At 45.0% G+C, this 19,069-nt stretch overlaps 1 protein-coding gene and 1 non-coding gene across 2 annotated transcripts; one reads left to right on the plus strand and one right to left on the minus strand.

Annotated features, from left to right (window-relative positions):
• Nucleotides 1–17,013: 17,013 nt before the first annotated feature.
• LOC100274778 (uncharacterized) lies at nt 17,014–17,660 on the minus strand. The gene has a single exon (NM_001149063.2). The coding sequence runs from the start codon at nt 17,596–17,598 to the stop codon at nt 17,326–17,328; it is 273 nt and encodes a 90-aa protein (NP_001142535.2). The 5' UTR covers nt 17,599–17,660; the 3' UTR covers nt 17,014–17,325.
• Nucleotides 17,661–18,265: 605 nt separating this feature from the next.
• TRNAY-GUA (transfer RNA tyrosine (anticodon GUA)) lies at nt 18,266–18,351 on the plus strand. The gene is given in 2 exon segments: nt 18,266–18,302; nt 18,316–18,351. It is a non-coding gene; the product is annotated as a tRNA-Tyr (tRNA).
• The last annotated feature ends 718 nt before the right edge of the window (nt 18,352–19,069 follow it).

A 19,069-nucleotide genomic window follows, 5' to 3' on the forward strand; every position in this document is an offset into this window, starting at 1 on the left:
AAAATTTTGAATAACTTTAAAAGCAATGCTCAGCTTCAACCATCCTCTTTGGTAAGCCTTACACTTCACGTGAGCTCCCACCTTTGGCGAGTTCATGCACATTATTCCCCACAACTTGTTGAGCGATGAACGTATGTGAGCTCACTCTTGCTGTCTCACACCCCCCCACAGGTCAAGAGCAGGTACCGCAAGATGAGGCGCATGGAGGATGCTATGGTGTGTTCGTGAGAGGTCTAGGCCGTCGTCTCCCAGTCAACTTTGGGTTGCTGGATCGTTTTCTCATATGATGTAATTATTTAATTATTTTGTATAGAACTCCTGTTATATAGTAAAGATGTGACATTCGATCCTGTGCCACTATGCATCATATGTGTGAGACTTGGTCCTAGCACACCTGGTGTTTATGTTCGCGCCCGGGCTTTGGACCCCCTAAAACCCGGGTGTGATAGAAGTGGTATCAGAGGAATGTTGACTGTAGGACGAAACCTAGATAGAACTGGACAACCAATACTTACTTACCTTTGCTACTCTGATTCTTTTCTAAACTCATCTTAATCTTTTCTCATCTATTTCCGCTTTACTCTGATTATTCTTACCTTTTTACTTCTAAAGACAAATGTGGATTTCACACTTGGAAATCCTGTGCCTAAAGTGACTTTTAGGAATAGGAGACCTAATCTTAGGAACAAAAATAAAACTGTTTTTTAGGTATCTATACGCTTGAGTGATTGTTCTTATGATAATTGTTTGATTTGGATCGTTGATTGAGTGCGATGAGTTGTGGAGTAATGTCCACAATTACATCTGTATATACATATAGTAAAAAAATGTTGATAAAATAACTAGACAACTTGGATTATCCCCCACTAAAATATGTTAAGCTTAATAGATCTACCTTATCTTAAAAGATACTATATTACTTTAGTAGACTCATCTTATCTTGAAAAGGGTTTTATCTTATCCAAATAGATCTAACTTACCTCAAAAGATTCTACCTATTCCTTATGGGTTTATCTTGCCCTAATAAACATATTTATCCCACACTAGTGTAACAACCATGATCCAATCCAAAGTAATTAGATCTTATCTAGTCTAAAATAATCATATCCATTTATTCTAGATCTGATCCCATCTAATAGGTTAATCTAACCTAACGAAGTCTAACCTTAAGTTGAGTAACCTAAGTTCAGTCACTTCACCAATTAATAGTGGAAAAAATAGATTAGACCCTACTAGCCATGTATTAACTTAACTTAGCACATTGGATCAACTCAACTATGAGCTAACCCAGCCCATAGAGCCATGATGAATGGTATAACCTTTCTATTCCCACCTAACAATAAACAAACTTTTGACCTACATCAATCTCACCCATATCTATCTTAACCATACTCCGGTAACTCCGATGAAAAACACTGACCCCGACTCAATGAGACCAAGACCAGAAAAGAACAAGATCAACCTCGTCAAGGGAGGAGAGAAGTCACACTCGATCTTCAGATACATTACCACCCAACCAGGAGTTCTTTCTCACCGGAAACGTTCTTACCCCAGGCTATTCTTGCCCTAACTCATCCATCTCTTAGATCTTGCATAATAAAGTAACTGGATACCTATACTCTCCTAAGCACCCACTATTAACTATAAAAAAGCGAGGCTCTGGATTCTTGAACCAATTATAGACTAAAAGCCGAATTACAAATCAATCCCTTCGTATCCCTTCTCTTACAAATCTCGAGGACGAGATTTCTGTTCAGGGGGGTAGGATTTGTAATGCCCAAAATTTTTATAAGAAAAAAATAAATAAATATACCTCTATGCTAGAATTTTGAGGAGTTCTTGATTTTTTTTTCTTTTCTCCTTTGTGCATATTCAACTAAAGAAATTAAAGTGGTCAAATGACAAAATAAATAAATATGTGTATGTGCATCTCATACTAGAGTCTATTTGGGTGTGCACATAATAATACTAATAATAAACAAATTATAGAAACACATTAATGTTCAAATTTGGAAGCTAGACATAATTTGGAAATTCTAAAATATGGAGAATGGTTATAATAAAATAACGTTGGTCAGAATAGGTCTTAATAAAGAGTAGACATTGAAAAATGATTTCAATCAAAACAAAGGGATATGAACTACAGAATACACCTTTGACTTGACTACACACCCGAAATAATATACACTTGAAATGAATGTGATGTGTATTTCATGTTGAAAAAAAGAGAAAGAAGCCTATTACCTGCTCTTGGGCTGAAAAGCCTTCCGCGCCAGGGCCAGCCCACTCTACGCACCTTCCTTTTTTCTTTTGAGACACTTCCATGTGGGGCCCGCGCGTCATCTTTTGATACACTCTACGCACCTTCCTTCTCACCGAAACAGCCGTTCGCGCGTGGAATGGCTCTGCGAAGCTTGGGTCGTTCGTACAGGCTGAAAGGGAATTAGGCTTACACCTAGTTCCTATATAATTTTGGTGGTTGAATTGCCCAACACAAATATTGGACTAACTAGTTTGCTCTAGTGAATAAGTTATAGAGGTGCAAAATGTTCACACTTAGCCAATAAAAAGACCAAGTGTTGGGTTCAACACAAGAGCAAAGGAGCAACAGAAGGCTCCTCTGGTCTGGCGCACCGGACTGTCCGGTGTGCCACCGGACATGTCCGGTGCACCAGGGGACTCCAACTCCGAATTGCTCGCCTTCGTAAATTTCCGGTGACCACTCCGCTATAATTCACCGGACTGTCCGGTGCACACCGGACATGTCCGGTGCTCCAAGGAAGGGCGGCCTCCGGAACTCGCCAGCCTCGGGTTTTCACTTCAGCTGCTCCGCTAAAATTCACCGGACTGTCCGGTGTACACCGGACTGTCCGGTGTATCCTCGGAGCAACGGCTACTTCACGCCAACGGCTACCTGCGACGGCATTTAATGCGCGCGCAGCGCGCGCAGAAGTCAGAATCGCCCATGCCGGCGCACCGGACAGTGAACAGTGCATGTCCGGTGCGCCACCGGACATCAAGGCGGGCCCAGAAGTCAGAACTCCAACGGTCAATTTCCAACGGCACTGATGACGTGGCGGGGGCACCGGACATGTCCGGTGTGCACCGGACTGTCCGGTGCGCCATCAAACAGACGGCCTCCACCAACGATCAAGTTGGTGGTTGGGGCTATAAATACCCCAACCACCCCACCATTCATTGCATCCAAGTTCTCACCTTCCAACCACCTTACAAGAGCTAGCTTTCATTGCAAGGCACACCAAAAGAGATCAAATCCTCTCCCAACTTCATTCAAAGCCCTAGTGACTAGAGAGAGTGATTTGTAGTGTTCATTTGAGCTCTTGCGCTTGGATCGCTTCTTTTCTTTCGCATTATTTCTTGTGATCAAACACTCACTTGTAATTGAGGCAAGAGACACCAATTGTGTGGTGGTCCTTGCGGGAAGTTTTGATTCCCAAGTGATTTGAGAAGAGAAGCTCACTCGGTCCGTGGGACCGTTTGAGAGAGGGAAGGGTTGAAAGAGACCCGGCCTTTGTGGCCTCCTCAACGGGGAGTAGGTTTGAGAGAACCGAACCTCGGTAAAACAAATCTGCGTGTCTTACCTCATTATTCGCTTGCGATTTGTTTTGCGCCCTCTCTCGCGGACTCTATTATATTTCTAACGCTAACTTGGCTTGTAGTTGTGATTGTTTTTTGAGAATTTCAGTTTCGCCCTATTCACCCCCCCTCTAGGCGACTTTCAATTGGTATCAAAGCCCGGTGCTTCATTAGAGCCTAACCGCTCGAAGTGATGTCGGGAGATCACGCCAAGAAGGAGATGGAGACCGGCGAAAAGCCCACTACAAGCCACGGGAGCACTTCAGCGGAAGAGTCCCGCACCAAGAGGAAGGAGAAGAAGAAGGACTCCTCCAAACAGAAGGAGAAAAGATCTTCCTCTTCTCACCACAAAGAGAAGAAGGAAAAATCTTCTTCTCACAAGTCGCATCAGAAAGGCGACAAGCACAAGAGGATGAGGAAAGTGGTCTACTACGAGACCGACACTTCATCAACATCGACCTCCAACTCCGATGCGCCGTCCGTAACTTCTAAGCGCCAAGAGCGCAAGAAGTTTAGTAAGATTCCCTTACACTATCCCCGTACATCTAGACATACTCCATTGCTTTTCGTTCCATTAGGCAAACCGCCAACTTTTGATGGCGAAGATTATGCTAGGTGGAGTGATTTAATGAAATTTCATCTAACCTCACTCCACAAAAGTATATGGAATGTTGTTGAGTTTGGAGCACAGATACCTTCTGTAGGGGATGAGGATTATGATACGGACGAAGTGGCCCAAATCGAACACTTCAACTCTCAAGCCACAACCATACTCCTCGCCTCTTTAAGCAAGGAGGAATACAACAAAGTGCAAGGGTTGAAGAATGCAAAGGAAATTTGGGACCTACTCAAGACCGCGCACGAGGGTGATGAACTCACCAAAATCACCAAGCGGGAAACGATCGAGGGGGAGCTCGGTCGCTTCCGTCTTCGCCAAGGGGAGGAGCCACAAGATATGTACAACCGGCTCAAAACCTTGGTGAACCAAGTGCGCAACCTCGGGAGCAAAAAGTGGGACGACCATGAGGTGGTTAAGGTTATTCTAAGAGCTCTCATTTTTCTTAACCCCACTCAAGTTCAATTGATTCGTGGTAATCCCAGATACCCACTAATGACCCCCGAGGAAGTTATCGAGAATTTTGTGAGCTTTGAATGTATGATTAAAGGATCAAAGAAGATCAACGAGCTTGACGAACCCTCCACGTCCGAGGCACAGCCGGTGGCCTTCAAGGCAACGGAGGAGAAGAAGGAGGAGTCTACACCGAGTAGACAACCAATTGACGCCTCCAAGCTCGACAATGAGGAAATGGCTTTAATTATCAAAAGCTTTCGCCAAATCCTCAAGCATCGGAGGGGGAAGGACTACAAACCCCGCTCCAAGAAAGTGTGCTACAAGTGTGGTAAGCCCGGTCACTTTATTGCTAAATGTCCATTATCAAGTGATAGTGACAGGGGCGACGACAAGAAGGGGAGAAGAAAGGAAAAGAAGAGGTACTACAAGAAGAAGGGCGGCGATGCCCATGTTTGTCGGGAGTGGGACTCCGACGAAAGCTCAAGCGACTCCTCCGACGACGAGGACGCCGCCAACATCGCCGTCACCAAGGGACTTCTCTTCCCCAACGTCGGCCACAAGTGCCTCATGGCAAAGGACGGCAAAAGGAAGAAGGTTAAATCTAACTCCTCCACTAAATATGAATCTTCTAGTGATGATAATGCTAGTGGTGAGGAAGATAATTTGTGTATCCTTTTTGCCAACCTTAACATGGAACAAAAAGAAAAACTGAATGAGCTAATTAGTGCCATCCAAAAAAAGGATGACCTCTTGGACTCCCAAGAGGACTTCCTAATCAAGGAAAATAAAAAGCATGTTAAGGTTAAAAATGCTTATGCTCTAGAAGTAGAAAAATGTCAAAATCTATCTAGTGAGCTAAGCACTTGACGTGAGATGATTGACAACCTTAAGAATGAAAATGCTAGTTTAAATGCTAAGGTTGATTCACATGTTTGTAATGTTTCAATTCCCAATCCTAGAGATAATAATGATGATTTGCTTGCTAGGATTAAAGAATTGAACATTTCTCTTGCTAGCCTTAGAGTAGAAAATGAAAATTTAATTGCTAAGGCTAAGGATTTTGATATTTGCAATGTTACTATCTCAAACCTTAGAAGTGAGAATGATATATTACATGCTAAGGTTGTTGAATTAAAATCATGCAAATCCTCTACATCTAATGTTGAGCATGTTTCTATTTGTACTAGATGTAGAGATGTTGATATCAATGCTATTCATGATCACATGTCTTTAATTAAACAACAAAATGATCATATAGCATTATTAGATGCTAAAATTGCCGAGCATAACTTGGAAAATGAAAAGTTTAAATTTGCTAGAAGTATGCTCTATAATGGGAGACGCCCGGGCATCAAGGATGGCATTGGCTTCCAAAGGGGAGACAATGTCAAACTTAATGCCCCTCCTAAAAATTTGTCTAACTTTGTTAAGGGCAAAGCTCCCATGCCTCAGGATAACGAGGGTTACATTTTGTACCCTGCCGGTTATCCCGAGAGCAAAATTAGGAGAATTCACTCTAGGAAGTCTCACTCTGGCCCTAATCATGCTTTTATGTATAAGGGTGAGACATCTAGCTCTAGGCAACCAACCCGTGCTAAGTTGCCTAAGAAGAAAACTCCTAATGCATCAAATGATCATGCTATTTCATTTAGAACTTTTGATGCTTCATATGTGCTTACTAACAAATCCGGCAAGGTAGTTGCCAAGTTTGTTGGGGGCAAACACAAGGGCTCTAAGACTTGTGTTTGGGTACCCAAAGTTCTTGTTTCTAATGCCAAAGGACCCAAAACCGTTTGGGTACCTAAAGTCAAGAACTAAAATTGTTTTGTAGGTTTATGCATCCGGGGGCTCAAGTTGGATACTCGACAGCGGGTGCACAAACCACATGACAGGGGAGAAAAAGATGTTCTCCTCTTATGAGAAAAACCAAGATTCCCAACGAGCTATCACATTCGGGGACGAAAATCAAGGTTTGGTCAAAGGACTGGGTAAAATTGCTATATCACCTGACCATTCCATTTCCAATGTTTTTCTTGTTGATTCATTAGATTACAATTTGCTTTCCGTATCCCAATTATGTCAAATGGGCTACAATTGTCTATTCACTGATGTAGGTGTCACTGTCTTTAGAAGAAGTGATGATTCAATAGCATTTAAGGGAGTGTTAGAGGGTCAGCTATACTTGGTAGATTTTGATAGAGCTGAACTCGACACTTGCTTAATTGCTAAGACTAACATGGGTTGGCTCTGGCATCGCCGACTAGCCCATGTTGGGATGAAGAATCTTCATAAGCTTCTAAAGGAAGAACACATTTTAGGATTAACAAATGTTCATTTTGAGAAAGACAGGATTTGTAGCACATGTCAAGCCGGGAAGCAAGTTGGAACCCAACATCCACACAAGAACATCATGACGACCGACAGGCCGCTTGAGCTACTCCACATGGATCTATTCGGCCCGATTGCTTACATAAGCATCGGCGGGAGTAAGTATTGTCTTGTAATAGTGGATGATTATTCTCGCTTCACTTGGGTGTTCTTTTTGCAGGAAAAATCTCAAACCCAAGAGACCTTAAAGGGATTCTTGAGACGGGCTCAAAATGAGTTCGGCTTAAGGATCAAGAAAATTAGAAGCGACAACGGGACGGAGTTCAAGAACTCTCAAATTGAAGGCTTCCTTGAGGAGGAGGGCATCAAGCATGAGTTCTCTTCTCCCTACACTCCACAACAAAATGGAGTAGTGGAGAGGAAGAATTGAACTCTATTGGACATGGCAAGAACCATGCTTGATGAGTACAAGACTTCGGATCGGTTTTGGGCCGAGGCGGTCAACACCGCTTGCTACGCCATCAACCGGTTGTATCTACACCGAATCCTCAAGAAGACATCATATGAACTCCTAACCGGTAAAAAGCCCAATATTTCATATTTTAGAGTTTTTGGTAGCAAATGCTTTATTCTTGTTAAGAGAGGTAGAAAATCTAAATTTGCTCCTAAAACGGTAGAAGGCTTTTTACTAGGATATGACTCAAACACAAGGGCATATAGAGTCTTTAACAAGTCCTCAGGACTAGTTGAAGTTTCTTGTGACATTGTGTTTGATGAGACTAACGGCTCTCAAATAGAGCAAGTTGATCTTGATGAGATAGGTGAAGAACAGGCTCCATGCATAGCACTAAGGAACATGTCCATTGGGGATGTGTGTCCTAAGGAATCCGAAGAGCCTCTACATGCACAAGATCAACCATCCTCCTCCACTCAAGCATCTCCACCAACTCAAAATGAGGATGAGGCTCAAGTTGATGAAGTAGAAGATCAAGCAAATAAGCCACCTCAAGATGACGGCAATGATCAAGGGGGAGATGCAAATGATCAAGACAAGGAGGATGAAGAGCAAAGGCCGCCACACCCAAGAGTCCACCAAGCAATCCAACGAGATCACCCCGTCGACACCATTCTCGGCGACATTCATAAGGGGGTAACTACTAGATCTCGTATTGCACACTTTTGTGAACATTACTCTTTTGTTTCCTCTATTGAGCCACACATGGTAGAGGAAGCACTACAAGATTCGGATTGGGTGGTGGCAATGCAAGAGGAGCTCAACAACTTCACTAGGAATGAGGTATGGCATTTGGTTCCACGTCCTAATCAAAATGTTGTAGGAACCAAATGGGTCTTCCGCAACAAGCAAGATGAGCATGGTGTGGTGACAAGGAACAAAGCTCGACTTGTGGCCAAGGGATACTCCCAAGTCGAAGGTTTGGATTTCGGTGAAACCTATGCACCCGTAGCTAGGCTTGAGTCAATTCGCATATTATTAGCCTATGCTACTTACCATGGCCTTAAGCTTTATCAAATGGACGTGAAAAGTGCCTTCCTCAACGGACCAATCAAGGAAGAGGTCTATGTTGAGCAACCTCCCGGCTTTGAAGACAGTGAGTATCCTAACCATGTCTATAAGCTCTCTAAGGCGCTTTATGGGCTCAAGCAAGCCCCAAGAGCATGGTATGAATGCCTTAGAGATTTTCTTATTGCTAATGGCTTCAAAGTCGGAAAAGCCGATCCTACACTCTTTACTAAAACTCTTGAAAATGACTTGTTTCTATGCCAAATTTATGTTGATGATATTATATTTGGGTCTACTAACGAGTCTACATGTGAAGAGTTTAGTAGGATTATGACACAGAAATTCGAGATGTCTATGATGGGAGAGTTGAAGTATTTCTTAGGATTCCAAGTAAAGCAACTCCAAGAGGGCACCTTCATTAGCCAAACGAAGTACACTCAAGACATTCTAAACAAGTTTGGGATGAAGGATGCCAAGCCCATCAAGACACCCATGGGAACCAATGGGCATCTCGACCTCGACACGGTAGGTAAGTCCGTGGATCAAAAGGTATACCGGTCGATGATTGGTTCATTGCTTTACTTATGTGCATCTCGACCGGACATTATGCTTTCCGTTTGCATGTGTGCAAGATTCCAAGCCGACCCTAAGGAATCACACCTTACGGCCGTAAAACGAATCTTGAGATATTTGGCTTATACACCTAAGTTTGGGCTTTGGTACCCTCGGGGATCCACATTTGATTTGATTGGTTATTCGGATGCCGATTGGGCAGGGTGTAAGATTAATAGAAAGAGCACATCGGGGACTTGCCAGTTCTTGAGAAGATCCTTGGTGTCTTGGGCTTCAAAGAAGCAAAATTCGGTCGCTCTTTCTACCGCCGAAGCCGAATATATTGCCGCAGGCCATTGTTGCGCGCAATTGCTTTGGATGAGGCAAACCTTGCGGGACTACGGTTACAAATTAACCAAAGTCCCTTTGCTATGTGATAATGAGAGTGCAATTAAAATGGCCGACAATCCCGTCGAGCATAGCCGCACTAAACACATAGCCATTCGGTACCATTTTCTTAGGGATCACCAACAAAAGGGGGATATCGAGATTTCATACATTAACACTAAAGATCAATTAGCCGATATCTTTACCAAGCCACTTGATGAACAAACTTTTACCAAACTTAGGCATGAGCTCAATATTCTTGATTCTAGAAATTTCTTTTGCTAGTTTGCACACATAGCACACAAGTATACCTTTGATCATATCTCTTTTGTATATGCTATGACTAATGTGTTTTCAAGAGTATTTCAAACCAAGTCATAGGTATATTGAAAGGGAATTGGAGTCTTCGGCGAAGACAAAGGCTTCCACTCCACTCCACTACTCATCCTTCGCCGTCACTCCAAGCATCTCTCCAACTTTGGTATACTCTTCATTCATTTATTTTATAACCAAAGGAGGAGAAAACACTTCGAAGGGCTCTAATGATTCCGTTTTTGGCGATTCATGCCAAAGGGGGAGAAAGGTTGAGCCCAAAGCAAAAGGACCGCACCACCACCAATTTCAAAAACTTAGTGTTTTCCAAGAGTATTTTTCAAATGGTATCTTATTGAGTTAAAAAGGGGGAGAAAATAGTTTTTCAATTTGAATCATCAAAACCCTCTTGAACACTAAGAGGATGATTTCATTTAGGGGGAGTTTTGTTTAGTCAAAGGAAAGGCATTTGAAACAGGGGGAGAAAATTTCAAAACTTGAAAATGCCTTGCAAACTCTTATTCATTTACCTTTGACTATTTGCAAAAGAACTTTGAAAAGATTTACAAAAGATTTTTGCAAAAACAAAACATGTGGTGCAAACGTGGTCCAAAATGTTAAAAATGAAGAAACAATCCATGCATATCTTGTAAGTATTTATATTGGCTCAATTCCAAGCAACCTTTGCACTTACACCATACAAACTAGTTCAATTATGCACTTCTATATTTGCTTTGGTTTGTGTTGGCATCAATCACCAAAAAGGGGGAGATTGAAAGGGAATTAGGCTTACACCTAGTTCCTATATAATTTTGGTGGTTGAATTGCCCAACACAAATATTGGACTAACTAGTTTGCTCTAGTGAATAAGTTATACAGGTGCAAAATGTTCACACTTAGCCAATAAAAAGACCAAGTGTTGGGTTCAACACAAGAGCAAAGGAGCAACAGAAGGCTCCTCTGGTCTGGCGCACCGGACTGTCCGGTGTGCCACCGGACATGTCCGGTGCACCAGGGGACTCCAACTCCGAACTGCTCGCCTTCGGAAATTTCCGGTGACCACTCCGCTATAATTCACCGGACTGTCCGGTGCACACCGGACATGTCCGGTGCTCCAAGGAAGGGCGGCCTCCGAAACTCGCCAGCCTCGGGTTTTCACTTCAGCTGCTCCGCTAAAATTCATCGGACTGTCCGGTGTACACCGGACTGTCCGGTGCATCCTCGGAGCAACGGCTACTTCACGCCAACGGCTACCTGCGACGACATTTAATGCGCGCGCAGCGCGCGCAGAAGTCAGAATCGCCCATGCCGGCGCACCGGACAGTGAACAGTGCATGTCCGGTGCGCCACCGGACATCAAGGCGGGCCCAGAAGTCAGAACTCCAACGGTCAATTTCCAACGGCACTGATGACGTGGCGGGGGCACTGAACATGTCCGGTGTGCACCGGACTGTCCGGTGCGCCATCAAACAGACGGCCTCCACCAACGGTCAAGTTGGTGGTTGGGGCTATAAATACCCCAACCACCCCACCATTCATTGCATCCAAGTTCTCACCTTCCAACCACCTTACAAGAGCTAGCTTTCATTGCAAGGCACACCAAAAGAGATCAAATCCTCTCCCAACTTCATTCAAAGCCCTAGTGACTAGAGAGAGTGATTTGTAGTGTTCATTTGAGCTCTTGCGCTTGGATCGCTTCTTTTCTTTCGCATTATTTCTTGTGATCAAACACTCACTTGTAATTGAGGCAAGAGACATCAATTGTGTGGTGGTCCTTGCGGGAAGTTTTGATTCCCAAGTGATTTGAGAAGAGAAGCTCACTCGGTCCGTGGGACCGTTTGAGAGAGGGAAGGGTTGAAAGAGACCCGGCCTTTGTGGCCTCCTCAACGGGGAGTAGGTTTGAGAGAACCGAACCTCGGTAAAACAAATCCGCGTGTCTTACCTCATTATTCGCTTGCGATTTGTTTTGCGCCCTCTCTCGCGGACTCTATTATATTTCTAACGCTAACTTGGCTTGTAGTTTTTTTTGAGAATTTCAGTTTCGCCCTATTCACCCCCCCCCCTCTAGGCGACTTTCACAGGCGCCGTGCGCATCTCGCTCTCTCGCCCACCGCCTGAAACCCTCGCCGCCGGACTCGGACCTCCTCAGCGGGACCCACGTGGTCAGGCGCTTCGTCCCCGCGGACAGAGCGCGTCCTGGAACAGAGTCCGCGCGGAAATCGCAGGTTTGGCCAACGGCGTCCGCGATTCGATCTCCAAGCTCCCTGGCCGAGATCCTCGCTGCTCGCCCCGGCTCGGACTTGGGCGCAGCCTGGGTATAAATCTGTGGCCGTTGTCCCCAAACAACGGCGCGCAGAGAGGGAGAGAGACCAGGGCGAGAGAGAATGGCCGCTGCGAGGGAGTTCCGCCGTGGGCGAAATCCATGGTGGTTGCCGTTCGGAGTCAGGGATGTTGCGCGCCCGCTCACCTGGCGGAATCGGCGGCTTGGGCGAGCTAATCTCCTCATCGTCGCGGATATCGTGCCATGGTCGACGCTCCACTGTGGCTGGGCCGCTCGGACTTCGTCTCCGGTAAGTGTTTGGTCACATGGTGTTCGCTTTGGCCTCCGCAATGCGTAGCATAATCGGGATGGGAGTTCTTGAGTCCGTGTGGGGATGGGTCTGTCCCCATCAATGGCGCCGCCGTGCGTATAGGGCACCGCCGGTCGGAGTCAGAGGAGGGAGGTCAAAGTTATACCAGCCGCAGATCGGCTCGGGCGTGGTGACGAGATTAGTGGGCACTGGACCGTTGATCTGGTGTTGTGTGGCTGTGATCAGATCGTAGGGTGGTTGGTTGGGTCGATATCTGTGCCGTCGGTTGTGAGATGGTCGGCACAGATCAAATCTCGCTTCGTAAAATCCTGGCCAACGATTGATGATCCGGTGGACAGAATGGTATACCGGTTCGTTTATAAGATCAGGATGATCTGCGCCGTGAGCTTCTGATCATGCGGTTGTGTGATGTCCATACCTCTTCGCCGTGTAATTATTGCAAAAGAGACCCTGAGGTATTACCTATTCAACCCGCCGTCCACCCTTATGTTGTAATATTACGGATTGGTCCTGAACTTTATGAGTTAGACCCTAGGCTTCTGCAAAATTGTGTCCGCAGTCCAGAAAGTGAATAAATGGAATAAAATAATTCAGAAAATGTTTTCTAATATAGAAATAAACCTAGAATCTTATTTAATATATATTTAATTCATCTTAGCTCCGAATTAATTTATTCCAGTTGCTATAAATTCATAATAATATTGTTTATCATCTGGTAACCTTATTTTATTATGAAACATGGGTATAATTTATGCACTTAATTTCTTTTGTGTCCAACACTTAAATCTTTATAAAATCATAACTTTATAACCGTAGCTTCGAATTTAGTGGTTCTCGTTTTCACGATTTCATTACGCATCGTAGAATATTATTATGTAGTTTAACCTTATGTTTGGTGTGATGTTAATTTTGCCTATACCATGATTGTTTGTATTGCTACGTCTAGCAGTGAGGACACGTGTCATCTGAAGATCATCCTGGTACCTGGAATCTCAAGTCCCAGGCAAGTTGTGCCATTGATCACTTCTTTTACCCACTCATGTTCTAATTAATCATAATGATCTGCATAGGTTATTTTTGATGGTACCTAATAGGTTACTCTAGTTTGTCTATTTTTATGCCTTGTTTGCCACCGAACTTTTTGGGTAGTACTTGCTAGTGCTATATGTGGTTTGGGCATTGAGATACACATTATTCATGATTATACTTTTGTTATCCGTTGTTATTTACTGTTCATGTCAAGATCATTAATGTTAATTGGAACATAGAGCTTAACTTGAGAAACATGTGCCACCACAAGGGTTTATGGACGCCCTTGGCTGATTAATTAGGAAAGCTAGTGGAGGACTACCTTACCCGAAAGGGGCAAGGGCAGTAGGGGAGTGGTCAGTGTAGGGAGGTCCTTGGTTGATTTTGCTGCGATGGCGGTCAGGCAAGAACCCTGCATTGGAGCTTCCTATAAACTGTAGCGGGTTTTCTGAAGCTAGTGGAACTTTGTAAAGGCCTCGTAGTGTTACCCTGCCTCGCCTCCTCGGTAGAGGTGTATGGGAAGTCGCGATCCCTTGGCAGATGAGTAACATGACTTGTGGGTAAAGGGTACAACCTCTGCAGAGTGTAAAACTGGTATACTAGCCGAGCTCACGGTCATGAGCAGCTCAAGACTCTCTGATGATTAAATTATGGAACTTAAATTCAATTTATCATATGCATTGCATTGCAGGTGATGTTGTTATTTTTGTTCTACTACTTAATTGGGTTTGATATTTACTTATACTTAGTAACTGCTAATAAAATTTTGAATAACTTTAAAAGCAATGCTCAGCTTCAACCATCCTCTTTGGTAAGCCTTACACTTCACGTGAGCTCACACTTTTAACGAGTTCATGCACATTATTCCCCACAACTTGTTGAGCGATGAACGTATGTGAGCTCACTCTTGCTGTCTCACACCCCCCACAGGTCAAGAGCAGGTACCGCAAGATGAGGCGCATGGAGGATGCTATGGTGTGTTCGTGAGAGGTCTAGGCCGTCATCTCCCAGTCAACTTTAGGTTGCTGGATCGTTTCCTCATATGATGTAATTATTTAATTATTTTTGTATAGAACTCCTGTTATATAGTAAAGATGTGACATTCAATCCTGTGCCACTATGCATCATATGTGTGAGAATTGGTCCCAGCACATCTGGTGTTTATGTTCGCGCCCAGGCTTTGGACCCCCTAAAACCCGATCTGTATCAATAGATGCGATTAAGGTACGTGGACATCAACGTCTCAACGAAAGTACTAGTACTACGAGCTGCAAATTCTGGTTTTTATCTCAAAAGCACGAACTCGATCTGTGACGCGTAGATACATCACCACACAACAGAAAATGCAAGGTAGCTATAAAGGTACATGACAAAGACGCGAACGCGGCAACTTGTTCGGCTCAGGAGCAGGAGCCACCCCGAGCGGCACCCAAGCTCACGTACTCACGGAGACCTATCGGACTGACGAGCCGGAGGGATCCTAGGAACGACGGGCCCAGCAGCCCAACAGACCCCCGAGCCCGAACGGGACGCCAATGGAGGTTGCGAAGCCGAGACCGGTTAAAATTCGAATTTTGAAAATTAGAACGGTCGTGAATTCCGCTGCCATGAACTTCGCCAATAGGATCATAGCTCGAAAACCGAGGGGACACAGCTCTCCGCCGAGAGGATGAAGACGACAAGCCCAGACGATTGAACGTAGAGATTCTTAGGCGAGTCTGATGAAGCCCACCAGCGGGGAACCTCCAAACACTGCGAACCGGAGCCAGATTACTAGGAGGAGATCCCAAACGACTGAACACAGACGTTCTAGTCCGAGCCTGACGCTCATGACCACCGGAGAACTCAATGCTGCTACGAATCGGAACAGCATTAGCACCGGTGAGAGGGAGCTTAACAATATCCGCAAAAGATAGACTCTTCTTGCCCCGAACCTTCTGCCAAGATGCCGCTTCTTCATCCGAAAAATTATTGAATTCATGTTTCCAGTTAGGGCCACCATGATTCCAAAGGTTGAAGAAGGCTCTTAATTCCTTACGATCAATGCATCTGGAATTGTAGATATGGAAGCCCACAGCCATCGAAGAAACCGAAAACCGAAAAACCCGGTCAGCGATTTGAAGCACCTCAAAGCCAGACGCGAACCCGCCAAGGGCCGCCTGGAGGAGGTGACCAACAGAATCTGGGTTCAACTTGAAGATGCATCTGCCAAAAGAAACCATCAGCCAGAAAGACGACCGAAGACGGGGGCGAGCAGGACAAACCGAAGAAGCCAAATTGAGCCTGAGGGAATCCTCGAAGGCCAACCCTGGCCGAAAGTCCAGGAGAGCGAGATCCATGCCTGAAGAAACGAGAAGACCAGAGGCAGAGGAGCGCGAGGAGCGAAGGAACCTGAGCTAGAAGGCCATGGCCACCCGCAGCCCCGTGCGGGAGCTCTTCGTCCATTGAGAGGAAAATTAGTTTATTTTCCCCTCAATTCTCTCCAATTCCCCCGTGATCCACTTGTCACCAAATCAGCTCTTAGGAGTGTTTGTTTAGGTTATAATGTGTCTAGATTAGTTTAAAATTTATTATATTATATAATATGAACAGATTATAATCTTAAATAAATATTTAGGCTATTTTTAAAAGCTTATTTATTTCTAAACCCGAGCAGTACATAATATAAAATAGTGTTTTAAGTCAGCGAAAAATAAATTTTATAGTGTAAAATAGTGTTTTAGTTGACTAGTGGACGGTTGGACACGATCTTGGGTGACGGTGATATTGGAGAGACTAGCATTTGCATCGTCGAGCGATGTCGCGCGTCCCTTTTCTCACGACTAGAGATGGCAATGGGTACCCGCGACCCGATACTCGATGGATATTTACTCTATTAGATATGTATGTGGGCTAAATATTCTACTCGTGGGTCTGTTATTGGGCAAAAATCTTCACCCAATGGGTAAACGAGTATTAGAACGTTCTGCTTTCACCCATACCCGCTAACCCGTGGGTATAAAATACCCAATATAAACTTATCCGAATCATGAACTTGGACTTTAGTCATCCAACTTTTTTACTATTTAACAACAATTTAATGACCATGTAATGGAACATGTAATGTGCTATGTAGTACTATCATAGTGTTACTATTTTATCCAATTATCTTTGGTGTGTTGAATGGATGGTTAAATGATGCTAGAAAATTTTGTAATGATATTTATATGGATATACTTGACATTTGTATAGTATAATATTTTGATAGTTGTTTAATTTTTGTGGGTACGGGTGACCCGATGGGTGACCCATACCCACATGGGTATGGGTATGGGGTAAATCCATACCCGCCAGTGTATATGGGTAACCCGGTGAAGTTATTTTTGTGTTGTGGATATGGGTATAGGGTACTAATATCCGGTGGGTATTTACCCATTGCCATCTCTGCTCACGACATGGAAATAGGTAAACTCAAATCCTCTGAAACGAGGGAAATGGCCAATGGGCCAGGAGCCCAGGACGCCAGGTCCTGTCGTCCTGATAAGACCCAGTTAGAAAAATAATAAATTCACAAAAATAATTAATAATGTGATTGCTTGCTAGAAGCGTGTAATTTTGTAAATAGGCTCAGAAAAGTTGTCTCGTTTAGGAAGAGTGAGAATGATATTTTTTATATGGACCATGTATCAATAGATGCGATTAAGGTACGTGGACATCAACGTCTCAACGAAAGTACTAGTACTACGAGCTGCAAATTCTGGTTTTTATCTCAAAAGCACGAACTCGATCTGCGACGCGTAGATACATCACCACGCAACAGAAAATGCAAGGTAGCTATAAAGGTACATGACAAAGACGCGAACGCGGCAACTTGTTCGGCTCAGGAGCAGGAGCCACCCCGAGCGGCACCATGCTTGGCCTACAGACCTAGCTCGCGCACGGTCACGCTCACGTACTCACGGAGACTTGTCGGACTCACGAGCCGGAGGGATCCCAGGAACGACGGGCGGGAGCGGCACCACGGGGCCGAGCACGGGCGGCAGCGGCGGGATCAGCGGCAAGCCCGTGGCCTTCTCGTCGCCCCCGCTACTACCACCACCGTTGGCGGCGGCACCGCCGCCCGACGCCGCCGCGCCGCTCGCTTTCAGCTCCCTGCCGTCGCAATGGGCTAGCAGCAGCAGCGCTTCCACCAGCAGGAGAGCAACAGCGGCCTGCAGAACCTTGGCCATTCTTGCTGTTCGATTACACAGTGATAGCTACCGATCGATGCTCACCGCGAGCTATCGCTCGTGCTCTGCGTGTACCTGCGCGTCGCCGTTTTATACCCGGGGCCGGGACGCGGCCTGGCAGGCAGGCAGGGATGACCGGGGGAACACGTGGCGCCAAGGTAGGGAACGGCTGCTCTCGTGTCCGGCGTTGGGGGTATGACGCGGCGCAGCGCGGGCGCCCAGCACGCCGAATCGGCGCCTCACGGGCGGGAGGTGGGAGCGGATCATGGGCCGTCTCATGGCTGGGCGCGGCGGCGCATGTGCGTGCAGGGCGACGTGCGTGGCCGCGTATGGTGCATGCGAACCCCAAAACCGCCGGATAGTCCGGGTCCTGGCACGTCACGCGCCCGCCTTCAGTGCTGCGCGTTCACGTTCGCGGCCGCTCCGGATGCGGAACGATCGAGCGAGGCAAGGCAAGGCAAGGCAATGCATGGCGGCGGTCGGGCGGTGCCGGTGATGACCTCTGCTGCATGCTTTAGCTGCAAGAAATGGATATCACATTTTGAGCTTAGAGCTGTATGCAGGTAGCCGAAGGCTGGAACGGAAGACTCCATATGCGTATTCAACTCAACTTTGCATCATTTATTACACAAGTACATATTATGCAATAAAAATCATAAACACAACTCCGACCTTAGCTCAGTTGGTAGAGCGGAGGACTGTAGTGTTCGTAGATAAATCCTTAGGTCGCTGGTTCGAATCCGGCAGGTCGGAATTTTTTATTTTTTGAATCTCATCAGATTTTTATCAGGTTCGTCTGCTTTGAATTCTTTTTATTTGTTGCAGATTTTTTATCAGATTTCTCTGCTTTTTAATTTCTTGCGCTTTTTTTTTACCTCATCAGATTCCTCGGCTGCTCAGTCAGGTTTGACCAGAGTCAACAGCAGCTAGGGATTAAAGTTCAGGCAATTGCAATTCAGTTTTCCAACAAACGCCGCCCCACGTTGACAGGACCTGTCAATTACCATGTTTGAGTATCTTTTTTCTAAAAAAAAAGAATCTCATATTTTAGGTCCTGCTTATATCATATAGTAAGTTGCTCCTGGCTAATTAGAAGAAGTGGGTAAGATTCAGCTGATAGTAGTTCGTTGGAAGGGTCTATAAACTACTTGACGTTGATTAATGAACTACTTCATTCCTCATAAAAAAACAAAGTATCTGAGAGTTCATCTGTCACAAACTATTTTGGATTTTAGGTGAGATACTAACTCAGTTTGAAAAGACCACATTCACATCATTTATTTATTACTGACCCAAACATGATAAAGAAAAGGGGGTGGTGATGGCATGCGGCATTTGGTTTATCGCAAGATATATGCCCTAGAATTCTAGATACCTCAAATTCTACTGTCTGCAATCTGCATCCTAAAAAAACCTTGATGTTTTCTGATTTTTAAAATAGGAGCGATCAATCAAAACTATCCATCCATAT

Source organism: Zea mays, chromosome 2, assembly GCF_902167145.1.
Source record: "Zea mays cultivar B73 chromosome 2, Zm-B73-REFERENCE-NAM-5.0, whole genome shotgun sequence".
Classification (NCBI taxonomy): domain Eukaryota; kingdom Viridiplantae; phylum Streptophyta; class Magnoliopsida; order Poales; family Poaceae; genus Zea; species Zea mays.

What these genes read in the sequence shown, in the direction of transcription:
- LOC100274778 (NM_001149063.2), bottom strand. Translation starts at nt 17,598, where the DNA reads ATGGCCAAGGTTCTGCAGGCCGCTGTTGCTCTCCTGCTGGTGGAAGCG.